This window comes from Nelumbo lutea, chromosome 1 (assembly GCF_056320005.1).
Source record: "Nelumbo lutea isolate HS-2025 chromosome 1, American lotus-T2T, whole genome shotgun sequence".
Classification (NCBI taxonomy): domain Eukaryota; kingdom Viridiplantae; phylum Streptophyta; class Magnoliopsida; order Proteales; family Nelumbonaceae; genus Nelumbo; species Nelumbo lutea.
In genome coordinates this window covers 90758920-90773933 of record NC_142684.1, presented here as the reverse complement: position 1 = coordinate 90773933, position 15014 = coordinate 90758920, and the positions used below count along the sequence as shown (strand labels likewise).

The 15014-nt window shown below is 43.7% G+C and overlaps 1 protein-coding gene across 1 annotated transcript; it reads right to left on the bottom strand.

The window, feature by feature from the left end:
* Nucleotides 1-8759: 8759 nt before the first annotated feature.
* On the bottom strand, nucleotides 8760-12826 carry LOC148876084 (Pentatricopeptide repeat (PPR) superfamily protein). Its single transcript, XM_088942173.1, has one exon. It carries the CDS (start codon nucleotides 11606-11608, stop codon nucleotides 9563-9565), a length of 2046 nt encoding a protein of 681 aa, XP_088798299.1. The 5' UTR covers nucleotides 11609-12826; the 3' UTR covers nucleotides 8760-9562.
* Nucleotides 12827-15014: the final 2188 nt, after the last annotated feature.

Genomic DNA, 15014 nt, shown 5'->3' with positions numbered 1-15014 from the left:
ATTTATTAATCCATTTGACCCCAAATGGTCAAATTTCTTGCCCACCACCGTGAGGGAACAAAATGGTTTTGTTTTCAAATTGCTTTTCAAAATATTTATTTTTATACTATTAAAATTAATATTGTGGATTTAGTTACAAGAATTTAATGATGAGAAAAATATATTTTGAATATAGGATTTAGTGAGAGAGAATAGTAAAAATATTATTTTCAATTGGTTTTAAATTTTATATTCCATTTTCATTATTAATAAAAACATTTCTTATTTAACATACTTATTATTGTTTAATATGTCTGTTAAAAATGTTCCCAATTTTTTTAATTTCTATTTTTTCATTTTATCTATTTTTAATTTCTAATAATTATTTAATCATGGAAGCACGGTTTAATCCATTTGGCCCAAAATGATTTAATTATTTTCCTACTGATGGAGGGTGAATTGACCTAACCTCCTGAGTAGGCGACACATGGACGTGACTCGACATAAGTGACAGCACAACGTGACAGCCTGGCTATTCGGTGCAATGAGCTCACTACAGCCTTCGCGGGTCAGCTCGCTACAACGCGAGCTCAAACGCGCTGGTATGACTGAAAGGGAACGCTCCAAGCTAAGTCTATCCCAGCTTGTGAGCTAGGACAGTCAGCTCGCTCCAATCCTTAGGCAAGAGGGCCTTCTCGAAGACCTTAGGCGGAATCACCTCGGGACGCCTCCGGTAGCTCTCTACAAGGCAACTCGCTATGGGATAGTTCGCTACAAGGCAACTCGCTATTAAGCTACGCGACGTTTTCTGAAAGCTTCTTATCTGACAAGACCGTACTCGCCAGACTACACCCACGTCTTCTGACTGATGGCGTAGCCTCTACCACCACCGGCGGCTTGGGTCCACGTTTCTCGATAGGTGGCGGCGTGTTTGTCCTTTCTGGGTCACATCTTTCACATGATTGGGCAGTACCCTGCAACGATTACCTGCGCAGCCCTGGCGAATAACGACTGCGACAAAGGGCCAGAGACAGTTACGTCGGATTTGACAAGACATCAGTATTTAAAGGCCCCAATTTCCAAGGGGTAGAGGTAAGTGAATCAAATTGAATCAAATCAATCTTGCACTATCTGCACTCTTAGCTCTTTCTGCATTTTCTACAGGTCTCTCAGAGTTCTAACTTAAGCATTGGAGTGTTCCTCCGGCTGAGCTCCTCGGGAATCCTTCATTCTCTTCTCCTTCTCAGGTGCTGATCGTTGCCAGCTAGGAGCAAAGTCGTTGCCAGCTAGGAGTGACAGGATCGCGTTACATCATTTGGCGCCGTCTGTGGGAATCGCTTCAAAAAGCCTTCCTCCAGCAAACACCAAAAACTTTCAGTAAGACTTCAGTTCCCATGGCTTCTTCCAGCAATGCCTTACGCAGTGCAAAAATGAACGCAGCCAGGGGGCAACTCCAGGTCCCAACGGTGTGCATTGGACAGTTCACCATCGCCCTCTTTGCGGATGGAGTTCCCATCCTGAATGTGCCTTAGACAATGGCACCCGTGAACGCTCTACTCCCTTTCACGGTTGGAACGACCTTCACTGAACCCTTTGTTGTTCCTCCGATGACCAGCCAAAACTAGCTTGAAGACCTGGTGCAATGCAGCCTATAGTCAGGTCTCATCCCACGATAGGAAGGAGAGACCAACTATCCCTGCCTCGTAGCCTATAGTCAGGTCGGGGGCTTCTCAGCCAGTTAGACCCACGTCCCCTCAGCATTCATAGTTTGACCTTCCACTCGTTGAAAACCAGTTCGAGGCCCTGGCCGCGGACTATAGGCAAGTCCCCTCAATTCACAGCTATGAGCAGCCATCCGAGCCCCTCCTTGGGCCTATCGATCTCGGCAACATAGAAGCAAGCAGTACCAATGCCAAGCCAGCAAAGAAGCAGCAGAGGCGCCGCCTTGCTCTCCGAACCGCCGCCACTCACAATCTGCCCGAGCTCAAGGGTAAGGAAGAGGTAAGCTCGGGTGAATTAAAAGCCACTCCCCTCCTTTTAGTTTCGTCCCCTCTATCTCCAGAGCTTCTTGTCGTCCCTATGTCAAAGGACTTCAAGCTTCCTCCCTTGGATAAGTATGACAGATCCTTCGATACAAATGACCATGTTGATGCCTTCCAGTCACAGATGCACCTGGCAAGGGCAAGTGAGTCTTGCATGTGCATGGATTTCTTCACCACCTTCAAAGGAGTGGCCCGCACATGGTACCAAAATCTCGTGCCCAGATCAATAAAAAGTTGGGCCCAGTTCATGCAAGTCTTCACTTCTCACGTTGTCACCAGCAAGTGGTGCCCGAGAACCCAGGAGAGCCTCCTTGGTATAGTCCAAAGGCAAGGGGAGTCCATTCGGAGTTATATCAAGCGGTTCAATGATGCTTGTTTGCAGATACCTGATTTGGGCCCCGTAGTTTGACTCACCATGGCCAAGAGAGGCATCACGCATAAAGAATTCAAGTAGCACATGGTCGTTAATCAGTAGGCCAAGACTGTGACCAAGTTCCTCAAGCTCGCGGATCGGTTTATAGGGATGGAGGAGGAGATCAACCAGAAAAATGAAAGTGTGCCCGAGAAAAGGAAAAGGGAAGGTAGGTCCTCGATCCAAGGGTATAGCAAGAAGAAGAAAGACCCAGCTCGGGGGGCAAAGCCAAGTCAGCCTTTCCAACCTCAAACAGCAGAAAGGACAGACTACACACTCCTAAATGCGAAGTGGGCCGAGATCCTTATGGCGATTAAAGATGCCCCGTATGTTAAGTAGCCACCCCGGCTGAAAGGGGACCCTAATGTAAGAAATAAGAATTTGTATTGTAGTTTCCATAAAGACCACGATCATAGTACCGAGAGTTGTAAAAACCTCCACGATGAAATAGATGAGCTCATCTGTCGTGAATACTTGAGAAATTTTGTACAGAACAATAATAGTAATAAAACAGGTCGGCAGGGGGAGCAGAGTAGGGATGCTCTCGAATTCAGCAACAGGCAAGCAGAGCAGCCGTAGAAGTAGCCCCCGGAAGAGAGACCAGTTCGGGGGACTATCCATGTGATCGTCGGAGGGTCGATCATCGCAGGCTGCACCACGACTGTAGCTCGGACATCAGCTTGCGAGGCCGCAAGGGAAGAACAAAATCCCTCGAAGCGGCCAAGGATGGAAGACCCAATCTTCTTTGTAGAGGACGGCACATGTAGGGTCCACTACCCCCCTGATGACGCGCTCGTCATAAAGGTAAAGATTAAAGACTTCGAAGTTAGGCATGTCCTCGTCGACTCTGGCATCTCGGCGGACATTCTTTTCGAAGTAGCGTTCGACAAGCTCGAGCTCCAAGAGAGTGACCTGAAGCCCGCAAATACTCACTTGGTAGGCTTCAGTGGTGAGGAAGTCAGACCATTGGGAAGAGTTATAGTACCTGTGGAAGTCGGCACCTGGCCTAAAATAGTGAGGCTCAATCATGACTTCTTTGTGGTCGCAACTCCTTCCTCGTACAACGCCATAGTAAATTGGCCAATCACCCATGCCCTATGTGTTGTGGTCTCCACTTATTATTTGGCAATGAAGTTCCCCAGGGACTTCGGAGTTGGGGTTGCATGAGACGACCAGCTTGAGTCTCGCAAGTACTATGTCGTCGCCCTCAAAGGGAAAGCCAAGGTGGTTGACGACCTCGAACTGAAGTGACCTACGAAGCAATGCGAGGAGTGAGCTACGCCCATGGAACAGACTATCTCCATTCCAACTTTGGTAGAGGACCCGACTCGGACACTATAGATCGACGCCTCAGTCTAGGAGCCCCTGCAATCTCAACTGGTAAGTTTTCTACTTCAAAATTTAGATGTTTTTGCATGGTCCATGGCAGAGATGCCCGTCATAGACCCAAGCATCATAATTCACAGGCTGAATATTGATCCTGTAGTTAGGCCCGTTAGACACAAGAAACGCAACTTAGCCCCGGAGCACTGGAGAGCAGTTGACGAGGAGGTTGGGAAGCTCCTCGCAGCCGACTTCATCAGAGAAGTCCATTACCCGAGTTGGGTAGCCAACCCAATCCTGGTAAAGAAGGCTAACTGTAAATGGCGCATGTGCGTCGATTATACCGACCTAAATCGAGCTTGCCCGAAGGATTGCTTCCCGCTCCCCAAGATTGACCGCCTAGTGGATGCAACCTCAAGGAGCGAGTTGCTGAGCTTCTTGGATGCCTACTCGGGCTATAACCAGATTAGATGGATCATGCCGACGAAGAAAAAACAACTTTTATAACTGAGCTAGGCCTATACTATTACAAGGTCATGCCTTTTGGACTAAAAAATGCTGGGGCTACCTTTCAAAGACTTGTAAATAAGTTGTTTGAGCCATTGATCGGCAAGAAAATAGAATGTTATGTCGATGACATGGTCGCCAATACCCAGTTTTGAAATGATTTAGTAAAATATTTGCACTCCGTTTTTGAAAATTTGTGTAAGTTCAATATGAAACTAAACCAGAACAAATGTGCATTCGGTGTTACCTCGGGTAAATTCCTAGGGTACATCGTTAACCGGTGAGGCATTAAGGCCAACCTGGACAAAATTAAGGCTATCCTAGATATCAGACCACCCTGGAAATTGAAGGAGGTTCAGAGGTTGAATGGCCGCATAGCCGCTCTAAGCTGCTTCATGTTCAAATCGGCAGATCGCTGCCTACCTTTCTTCAAGGCAATTAAAAGTAAAGGTTTTAAATGGACCGAAGAGTGCCAGCTCGTGTTCGACCAGCTCAGAAGGAACCTCGTCAGTATCCCGGTCTTAACCCGACCCAAGGAGGGTGATATTTTGGAGCTGTACCTCTTGGCGAGTGACGAGGTGGTCAGTTTGGTACTAATAAAAGAGGTAGATCGGGTCCAACGACCTATTTACTATGTTAGCAAAGTATTGCAGGGAGCAGAGACGAGGTACTCAGAGATTGAAAAATTGGCATACGCGCTAGTTATTGCAGCTCGAAAGTTTCATCCGTACTTTCAAGCTCATACTGTCATCGTCCTCACCAACAAGCCTATGAGGCAAGTCTCAAGCCCAAGGTCTCTTGTAGGTTGACGAAGTGGGCCATCAAACTCAGTGAGTATGATCTCTAGTACAAACTGTGAACTGCTATCAAAGTCCAAGCCTTAGCCGACTTTTCGCGGAATGCACTTTCAGCTTCGAAGTCCCCAGGCCGGTCAAGCCCGAGGTTCCCTGGCCAGTCGGGTTCAAGCACCGTGAGGTAGCAACCAGTGCAGCTTCTCTCCCAGTGAGATCGAGTCCAAGCTGGGATGAGGAACCCTAGATCCTTCACGTAGATGGCTCATCAAACCAGTAGGGCAGTGGAGCTGGAATCGTTTTATATGGGCCAAGCGGCATGAAATTGGAGTATGCGCTACGCTTCGAGTTTGCGGCATCCAACAATGAAGCGGAGTACGAGGCATTGATAGCCGGACTAGCTCTAGCAAACGAAGTGAAAGCCAAGCATATCGTTATCTGCAATGATTCTCAGCTCGTGGTCAACCAAGTTATAGGTGAATACGAAGCTCGCGAGTTAGCCATGATCGCCTACTTAGCCAAAGTAAGAGAGGCTCTGCTCAACTTCCAGTCACACTTCATCAAGCAAATACCATGAGAACCGTGTACATAGAGAACCTGCCTCGGTCTAGCATTCTCGGGGGAGCAGAGGAGGTCGCTCCTATCGTGCAAGCTGAGCCGAGCTGGATCGATCCGCTCGTGAGCTTCCTGCTGCACGGGACCCTCCCTACATACCGTAATGCCACCAGAAGGGTAGAGCGTCAGGCGGCCAAATATGTCATAATAGACGAACGACCGTACCGGAGATCTTACACGCTCCCCTATTTGTGTTGCTTGCGACCTTCCGAGGCTGAGCTCGTGCTCTACGACACTCATGAGGGCCTGTGCGGCAGACACTTGGGGGGAAGGGCCCTCTCCCAGAAAACACTATGACAGGGATACTACTAGCCAACGATGAAGGCAGATGCGATCGAGCTCGTCAGAAGATGTGGCAAGTGCCAGAAGCACGCTAACATCCACCATCAGCCTGCTACCGATTTTAAGTATCTCATAGTCAGTGGCCTTTCACACAATGGGGGACCGATATACTCGGACTGTTTCCACCAGCGATAGGGCAGAGGAGGTTCTTAGTGGTGGTAGTTGATTATTTCACTAAGTGGGTAGAAGCTGAACCTCTCGTAACAATCACAATGCGAAATGTGTAGAATTTCTTCTAAAAGAACATAGTGTGTCATTTCAGACTACCTCATATACTGATCTCTGACAACGGTAAGTAGTTTTGAGGACATTAAATTCCAGAATTGGTGCCAAGACATGGGAATTCAATAGAACTTTACCTTAGTGGCACACCCTCAAGCAAACGGTCAAGCGGAAGTCACGAACAGAGCCATCCTCCATGGACTAAAGGCATGCCTGGACCGAGCTAAGGGACTATGGGCAGACGAGCTGCCCAATGTATTATGGGCTTAACGGACCACGGTGAAGACTACTACAGGCGAGACCCCCTTCAACCTCACGGCACTGAAGCAGTCATCCCAGCCGAGATCGAGGTCCCCACGCTACATCTAGAAGTGTACAATGACAAGGCAAATGAAGATGAGCTATGCACCAACCTAGACCTACTTGATGAGGTACGGGACCTCGCATATATAAGGATTGCAGCCTATCAGTAGAGAGTAGCTCGGTACTATAATGCCAGGGTCAAGAAGTGGAACCTCCGTGTCACAGACCTGATTCTTCGTAAAAGTATAATGCCTGAGTTCGGCGTTGGTAAGCTCGGGCCAAATTGGGAAGGACCCTACCGAGTAAAGCGGGTGCTTGGGGAAGGAACGCATGAGCTCGAGACCCTGGAAGGGAAACAAGTACCTCGGGCATGAAACATTGTCAACTTAAGGCAATATTACCCATGATCGCCGAGCTGAGTGGACTACAAGTGGCTCTCCGAGCCTAAGGTCCAAAGATCAATTCAACAACTGCTATGCATTTGACTTCTTGGTTGAAAAGTTGACTAGAAAGGAAGGGATTAATCTAGAATATTGATTCATTTCTATGCTCAATTACTTCTCCAAGGTTAACCAATGAATTGAAGAGTGCAAGTAGCATAAGTTTTCATTTCGTATTGGGCACGAGTGCAGCATACATCAGGTGTCACACATCTATAAGGTTTTCTGTTATGAAAGACCCAATTGAACTTACACAATGTTCCACTTGGTTGTTGTATATTGTATTCATATCCAACACAAATAAAAAAATGAAAAGAAAACCTCTAGCATTCCTCCAAAATGTTTGGATGGAAAAATATCACTCTAGCATTCCTCCAAAATGTTTGGCAGGATTTTCCTTATACTAAATATAATGTTTTTTTTTTTCTTTTTTTTTTTGAATGCAGTTGTGGAAAAGTTTGAAGTTTGAGGATTTTGTGTATTAGGCACTATAGATCAGATTCTTTGGAAAATGGTCCCTTTCCAAGGTACATGAAAAGAATGTAAGACATATTTCTGAAGATAAGCTTAAGATTTTGAAGTAATGGAAGGACCAAGATAATGGAATTTCTTTGCCATGGGTAATCCTAACTAATTTAAGGATGTAAAACTGACTACTATGCTTTTGATAACAAGGATGCCATACTTCACTATGGTCCCTGCCTTCTGTTTTCTTTAGAGCATAGAGGAGGTGGAGAGCTCCAAGTGGATTTTACGTATGGGGTTTGCTCCATTTTCATATTCTGCTATGAACTTGTTCTTAGCTAAAAACCTATATATACCTTAGCTGAAAAATCAATATATGCATATATTTTACATGGATAAACTGATATCTCTTTGATAATTTTTTGTTTCCAATTTTTCAGACAAGCACTCAGGATGTGTTTGCCCGTGCAAGTTTCTAGTGGTAGTCTAATTTGATGAACTGCTGTTTCTATGAGTTCCCATTCTTTTGCTGCCATATAATGTGAATGGCAGGAATATGCTTCATGGTTCGTGGAAAGAAGCTAATGCACCAGTTGTAACCTTGCATGTTGATGATGACAATGTTAATGGAGAGGCCATTGCAAATGGCCTTGGCATATCTTTATGGACACCATCCAAAGCTTAATGCATTCCATGTTCTTGCTGCTGCATCCTTTCTTGATCTTCAGATAATCCATTTAATAGAATAACGGCAACAAGATTCCTCTCTAATACACCTAAGAAAGTCAGAAGAATAGGTTTTTTGGGTTCTTGAAGGATCTTTCTGTTTTGTACATTTCTTTTGTGCAACTCCAGCTGTCTCTGCATGCACTAGTGCATGTGTTATTGCTTGGAGTTTTCTTCATTGTATCTTGAAGATCTTTCCATGCAGGATTTATGTGCTATCTGCACAGACTTCACCATATCTGGGCTTTGGACTTAAAGTTTCTTGGCATATCAGGTTAGGTCCATCCCTGATTTGTCTTTGTGATCCACTATTTGTAAAAACTACATATTCCTATCTTTTAGGTTTGACTGCTTCTATTTATGATATAGATATTTGGAGAGAGCCAAGATTATGGTACCATTGTCAAAGTGGTGCTGTGGAGTTGAAGGAGGTAACTCACCTCCCTCAGACCTCTCTTTCTTGGTCTTCCTCACTTGAGCCATACCCGTTTGTCCTTTGCCCCATATATACAGCCTAAGATCAAGTAATGAAGTGAAAGGAATTGTTCCAACTCCAGAACCCTCTCTTATCATGAGTTTCAGGCCTCCAAGCTTGCACAGGCTCAACGAAATAACCCCCAAATAGAAGCATTAGGTTCAGGAGGTATTGTTTCTATAACATCCATTGCTCCTTTGCGTTTTACCTACTTGGCCCATCATGTTTACCATACAAGCACTGCGAATAGTATCATATTTCTCCTCCATAGAGAAAAATAAATACATTCCTTCATTGACAAAACCTCCATTGTTGATAGCCATTGGAAGCCCAGACAATGTTATTTCATCTGATTTTGGACCACTCCCATAGCTCTTCAAATAGTTATTATAATTCTTCAAACTCACATCCATTTTGAGCAAAACCAATGAATGTTACTCCATGGTACCAAGTATCTGGTAACTGGTATCCCATTTTAGCAAAGACTTTCATCGCAAGGTGCACTAACCCAGATTTATTGTACATGTCCATAAGCAAGCAACTGATGATTTGCATCAGACTTGGGCCTGTTTTAATAACCAAGGAGTGTATTTGAATGTCCTGCTCTCCATGCAGAAGACATGATGCAGAAGTACTTGCCAGGTCCACAGAATCAGTAGAAGCTCACTTTGAACTAGAGCCTAGAATACTGCAAGATATGTCCTAATGTCAAACATCTATGTCACTGTGAATAAATGAGATAGTGCCCATCAACTAAGGCAGCTCATGAAGGAAACGGGTTTGGAAAAAGAAGCAACGCAGTTGTGGTTGAGGTAGATGGAATTGTAGCTAGCAGAAGACAAGTGCCACCAACAGACAAGAATTATATGAAGTTATCACTAACACCACTGACCATATATGCATCAATCAAACCTTTCTGTTCAATAATCAATCCAACTGTAACCAGGATTTTTTCTGATTTTCCTATCCTTCATAGTCTTTCTAATTTGTGCACAACTTTCCCAGTCCCCACAAGTGGCATATAAGCCAGATAACTGTACATAAGCTGTTGAACTCTCAGGATCAAGCTCGATAATATGTTCTGCTACCTTCCTCCCAAGAGTCTCGTTTCCATGAGCCATACAGCCCCTCAAAACTGAGGACCACATGCTTGCATCTGCCTCAAATGGCATGCAGTTGATTAGATTCGTTGCCTCTACAAGAAAACCAACACGAGCAAACAGATCAATCATGCATGAGTAATGTTCAATCTCTGGCTCAATATGATAATCTTCTTTCATTGTATAAAACCATCTCTCTCCTTCACTGACTAATCCACAATGGTTGCAGGCAGACAATACACCAGTAAAGGTGACATTGTTTGGATCAACACCCACATGTCTCATCTCATCGAACAACTTCAATGCTTCAAGTCCATAACCATTTGTAGCATAACCAACCAGCATTGAGTTCCATGGGACTTCATCAGATTTCACCATCTGATCAAACAATTTCCGTCCATCTTTAATGTTACCACACTTGCAATAGAGATCAATGAGGGAGGTAGAGATGATCTGATTGGACTCAAGGCCAGTGACAATAACTCGAGCAAAGATTTGCTTGCCAAATCCTAGAGAAGAGATGCTAGCACAAGCACTAATTACACTAGCAAGGCTAACCTCATCCATTCTCAAATCCAGCTCATGCATCTTGCAGAAAAGATGCAATGCTTCTAGAGGAAAACCATTCTGACTATAACCCACAATCATTGAGTTCCATGAGATCAGGCTCCTACTTGGCATTGTATCAAAGATCATTCTAGCATCTTCAATTCTTCCACAGTTGGAGTACACGGTGATCATAGAATTAAGTAAAACTGTGTCATAATCTCTCAGCTGAGAAAAAAATTTGCAGGCATCATTGGGTCTTCCACACTTGGAGTACATGTCAACAAGGACACTAGAAACAATAATGTCATTAACAACCCCAGCTTTGAAAGCATAAGCATGCATTTGTTTGCCAGTTTTAATAAAAGCCTTGCTAGAACAGGCAGTCAAAACACTAACAATAGTAGAGGTGTCTCCTTGGATTCTTTGTTCTTGCATCCTGTTGAAGAGCTCCAGTGCTTCCCCTACTTCATTATTGGTAACATATCCAGCAATCATGGAGTTCCATAGAACAACACATGGGCTAAATCTTCTATCAAAAATTCTTCTTGCGTCAATCAACCGGCCACAGTTGGCATATCCGGAAATCAATGCCGAGAGGGAATAATCATCTGGTTCCTGCATTGAATTTAAAACGTGATTTGCACTGTCCAAATCTCCACACTTGCAGTACATGTTAACAAGCGAGCTTCCGAGCACCGTATCAAAATCCACTCCACTAACGATGACACAGGTATGAATTTGCTTGCCGCAATCTAGAGCTGCCAAATTAGCACAGGCACCGATGACTGTAGCCAGTATGAAGGTATCACTCCGTGATGGTTCAGCAGGATCCGAACTCAAATCCTTGAACAACGCCAGAGCTTCTTCGGGGAAGCCAAAGCGAACGTACCCATGAATTATACAATTCCAGGCAAGCCCATTTTTCACCGGCATTTCATCAAACAATCGTCTAGCAACCTGAAGATCCCCTGATTTGGAGAAACTCGAGATAACTGTATTCCATGAAAATTCGTTCTTATGCGGCATGGAATTGAAAAGCTCAAGTGAGTTTTTCTTGTTTCCAGATTTCAAGTAGGCGTCAATCATGGTATTCCACGAGAAAGAGTTTCTTTGAGGCATCTCGTCGAATAAACACCGCGCCGCATTCGGGGTGCCACACCTCGTATACATTTGTAGTACGCAATTTCCAATGAAAAGAGTAGTATCAAGTAGACCCCTTTTGAGCAGGAGGACGTGGAGCTGTTGGCCTTGCTGGATCGATCGGAGGGTGCTGCAGGATTGCAACAGGCGCATGCAGGAATGGAGATCGAGGTCCATGATAGAGAATCATCTACCCTTCTACAGACTTTGGACGATTTTCCCTGAAATTAAGTAACGAAAAACGCCAGCCAACAGGTAACAAAGTTGAAATTTGAAGGTCTAACATGGATAGATGCGTCACCCAGAAACTTGACTGAGTGACTCAGGGAGCTTTGTTCAGTCATTGCACCAAACAAGTTCTAGACCTAAGCAATGATAAAAATGGAAAACATAGGGGAGGTAGAGGAAACATTTTAACACAGCATCACTTGTTCAGCGGAACCTTCCTAGGATCACAAATGAACAAGTCCAATCTCTCCTACTCCCCCCAACAGCAGAAGAGATCCTCTCTGTGGTGAAACAATTAAACCCACATAAAACTTGGGGCCCTGAGTCACTCAGGGCTAGTCACTCGGGGTGCCACACCTCATATACATTTGTAGTACGCAATTTCCAATGGAAAGAGTAGTATCAAGTAGACCCCTTTTGAGCAGGAGGACGTGGAGCTGTTGGCCTTGCTGGATCGATCGGAGGGTGCTGCAGGATTGCAACAGGCGCATGCAGGAATGGAGATCGAGGTCCATGATAGAGAATCATCTACCCTTCTACAGACTTTGGACGATTTTCCCTGAAATTAAGTAACGAAAAACGCCAGCCAACAGGTAACAAAGTTGAAATTTGAAGGTCTAACATGGATAGATGCGTCACCCAGAAACTTGACTGAGTGACTCAGGGAGCTTTGTTCAGTCGTTGCACCAAACAAGTTTTAGACCTAAGCAATGATAAAAATGGAAAACATAGGGGAGGTAGAGGAAACATTTTAACACAGCATCACTTATTCAGCGGAACCTTCCTAGGATCACAAATGAACAAGTCCAATCTCTCCTACTCCCCCCAACAGCAGAAGAGATCCTCTCTGTGGTGAAACAATTAACCCCACATAAAACTTGGGGCCCATCAATTTATGCAAGGAGAGTTATAAAATCATCTCAAAAGGGCTAATCTCCAAAGTACAGCCAATTTTACGAGAGCTGATCTCCTCCTTTCAGTCAACTGGCTTCCTCAAAAATAGGAAAATCACTAACAACACCCTATTAGTGAAGGAAATTCTAAATCAAATGAAATCACAAAAAGGGGAAACGTTACATTGCCTTGAAGTTAGACATATCAAAAGCTTTTGACCACATAGATTGGAATTTCATTACTAAAGTGCTTAAGCGCATGAATTTCCCTATGGTGCAATCTAATCTCTTAGTGCATTACCACTTCAGCTTTCTCATTCAAGATCAGGGGGAAGCCCACATGCATTTTTGTCTCAATAGAGGTCTTAAACAAGGGGACCCACTCTCCCCCTATGTTTTCATTATTGGAATGGAGGTTTTATCACAATTATTCCTACAAACCTTGGCCAACCGGCTCTTTGAAGGTATTAAGTTCACCAGAGAGAGCCCCACAACCACTCACCTTATATTTGTAAATGATTGCGTCCTCTTCTGCAAAGCAGAGCTCGATCAAATCAAAGAACTTAACAAAGTTCTACCGTACTTGGAATCACTCTCTAATCTCTTTGCAGAAAATGAACACCAATAAATCCTCAATTGCCTTTAGTAGCAATGTGCCTCAGTCAACATAGGAAATTCATCAGTCACTTACTAAAGGTAAAACAACCGTGGATGGGTTCAAAATATTTGGGTGTGAGAATAGTAATAGGCCTGCAAGAGATGAATACAATCTCCTATAGGGAACTGAAAGATAAAATGACCACTAAACTCAAAGCTTGGAGTTCAAGTCTTCTCTCACAAGCTGGCCACACCACATTCATCAAACCACTTGTGCAATCTATCCCCATATATCAGATGCCATCAGCCATTCTACCAGGCAGCATACACCAGTTCTTGGATAAAAACAAAGGGGATTTCTGGTGGGATTCACATCAGAAGTACTCGAGGCACACCATCTCTTGAAAGTGGTTCTGCTTTCCCAAATCATGTGGTGTGGGTGGGCTAAGCCTTAGGAATAATGGACTCATGAACAAGGCTGTCTTTAGCATTCTGAGACTTCTTGCATTTCCTAATAGTCTATAGAGTAGTCAAATGAAAAGAAAATACTATCCAAATTCTGGACCATTCTCTTCCAAAAACTGCAGAAGTTCTCCATGGTGGAGATAGGCTCAATCACTCCTTCGTGAAATTAAGCCCAACATCATTTGGCTAATAAAGGATGGTTCAAACATTGGTTTTCAATGACCATTGGGTTTCCACATTAAATTGAGGCACCCCAGCTCCTAATCCCAACTATCCCATTTCATATGACATCAAGGTCAGGGATCAATTGAAGTTAAATGGCTCATGGAATGAGGAAAAAGTGGGCCAGGTTTTGGATCCCAATTCAATACCCCATGTTCTTGCCCTCACACCCAATTTAGAATTAGTCTTAGACAAACCCATATGGAAACCAATAGGGTTGGGAGAGCACACAATCATCTCAAAGGACAAATGCAAGAATTAGTCTTAGACAAACCCATATAGAAATTACTATGGAAATTAAAAATTCCATACAAGTCCTACTGTTCACGTGGAAATTAAAATATATTGGGATAGATTGCTCACAAAGGACAAAAGCAAGAAATGGCTCTCCTCCGCAGAGTTGTGTTATGTTTTTTGCACCCATGGTGAAGAATCCCTTCATCATCTTTTCTTTCATTGCTCCTTTTCAAGAGCAATTTTGTTTGCTGCTCAAGTTGGTATCAACCCTGAAAAGATAAGTACCCAACCCATATACTAGATCTTTCTTCAATGGTTCTAGCAACTATCATTAAAACAATATATATATATATATATATATATATATATATATATATATATATATATATATATATATATATATATATATATATATATATAAGCTGTAGTGTGTACAGATTATAGTTATAGATAAAATTAACAGCTATATAGGATAAGCTTTACAGAGAGATAAAGATAGCTTTGGTTATCTATTCGACTGTGACTTTCTTGATTGACTTGTAATCAGATTCTTCCTATTTTTATCAGCCCCCCGCAAGCAGATGGGGAGAGGATGCACCATCAGCTTGTTCCTCAAGAAAGAAAATTAGGAAGAACTTAATGGTTTAGTAAAAATGTTTGCTGGTTGATCTGCATTAGAGATGAAGCGAACATCTAAGGCCTTGCGAGCAACTTTCTCCCAAACAAAGTGGTAATCGATCTCTATATGCATGGTGCAAGCATGGAAAATAGGATTTGTAGTTAAGTATGTCGCACCAAGATTATCACACTAGAGGACCCGAGGAGAAATAGGAAGAATAACAAATTCACGAAGAAGGAATTGGAGCCAAAGTAATTCTGAAGTAGCACAGGCTATGCTTTGATATTCAAATTCAATGCTAGACCGAGAAATGGTAGCATGC

What these genes read in the sequence shown, in the direction of transcription:
- LOC148876084 (XM_088942173.1), bottom strand. Translation starts at nt 11,608, where the DNA reads ATGGACCTCGATCTCCATTCCTGCATGCGCCTGTTGCAATCCTGCAGC.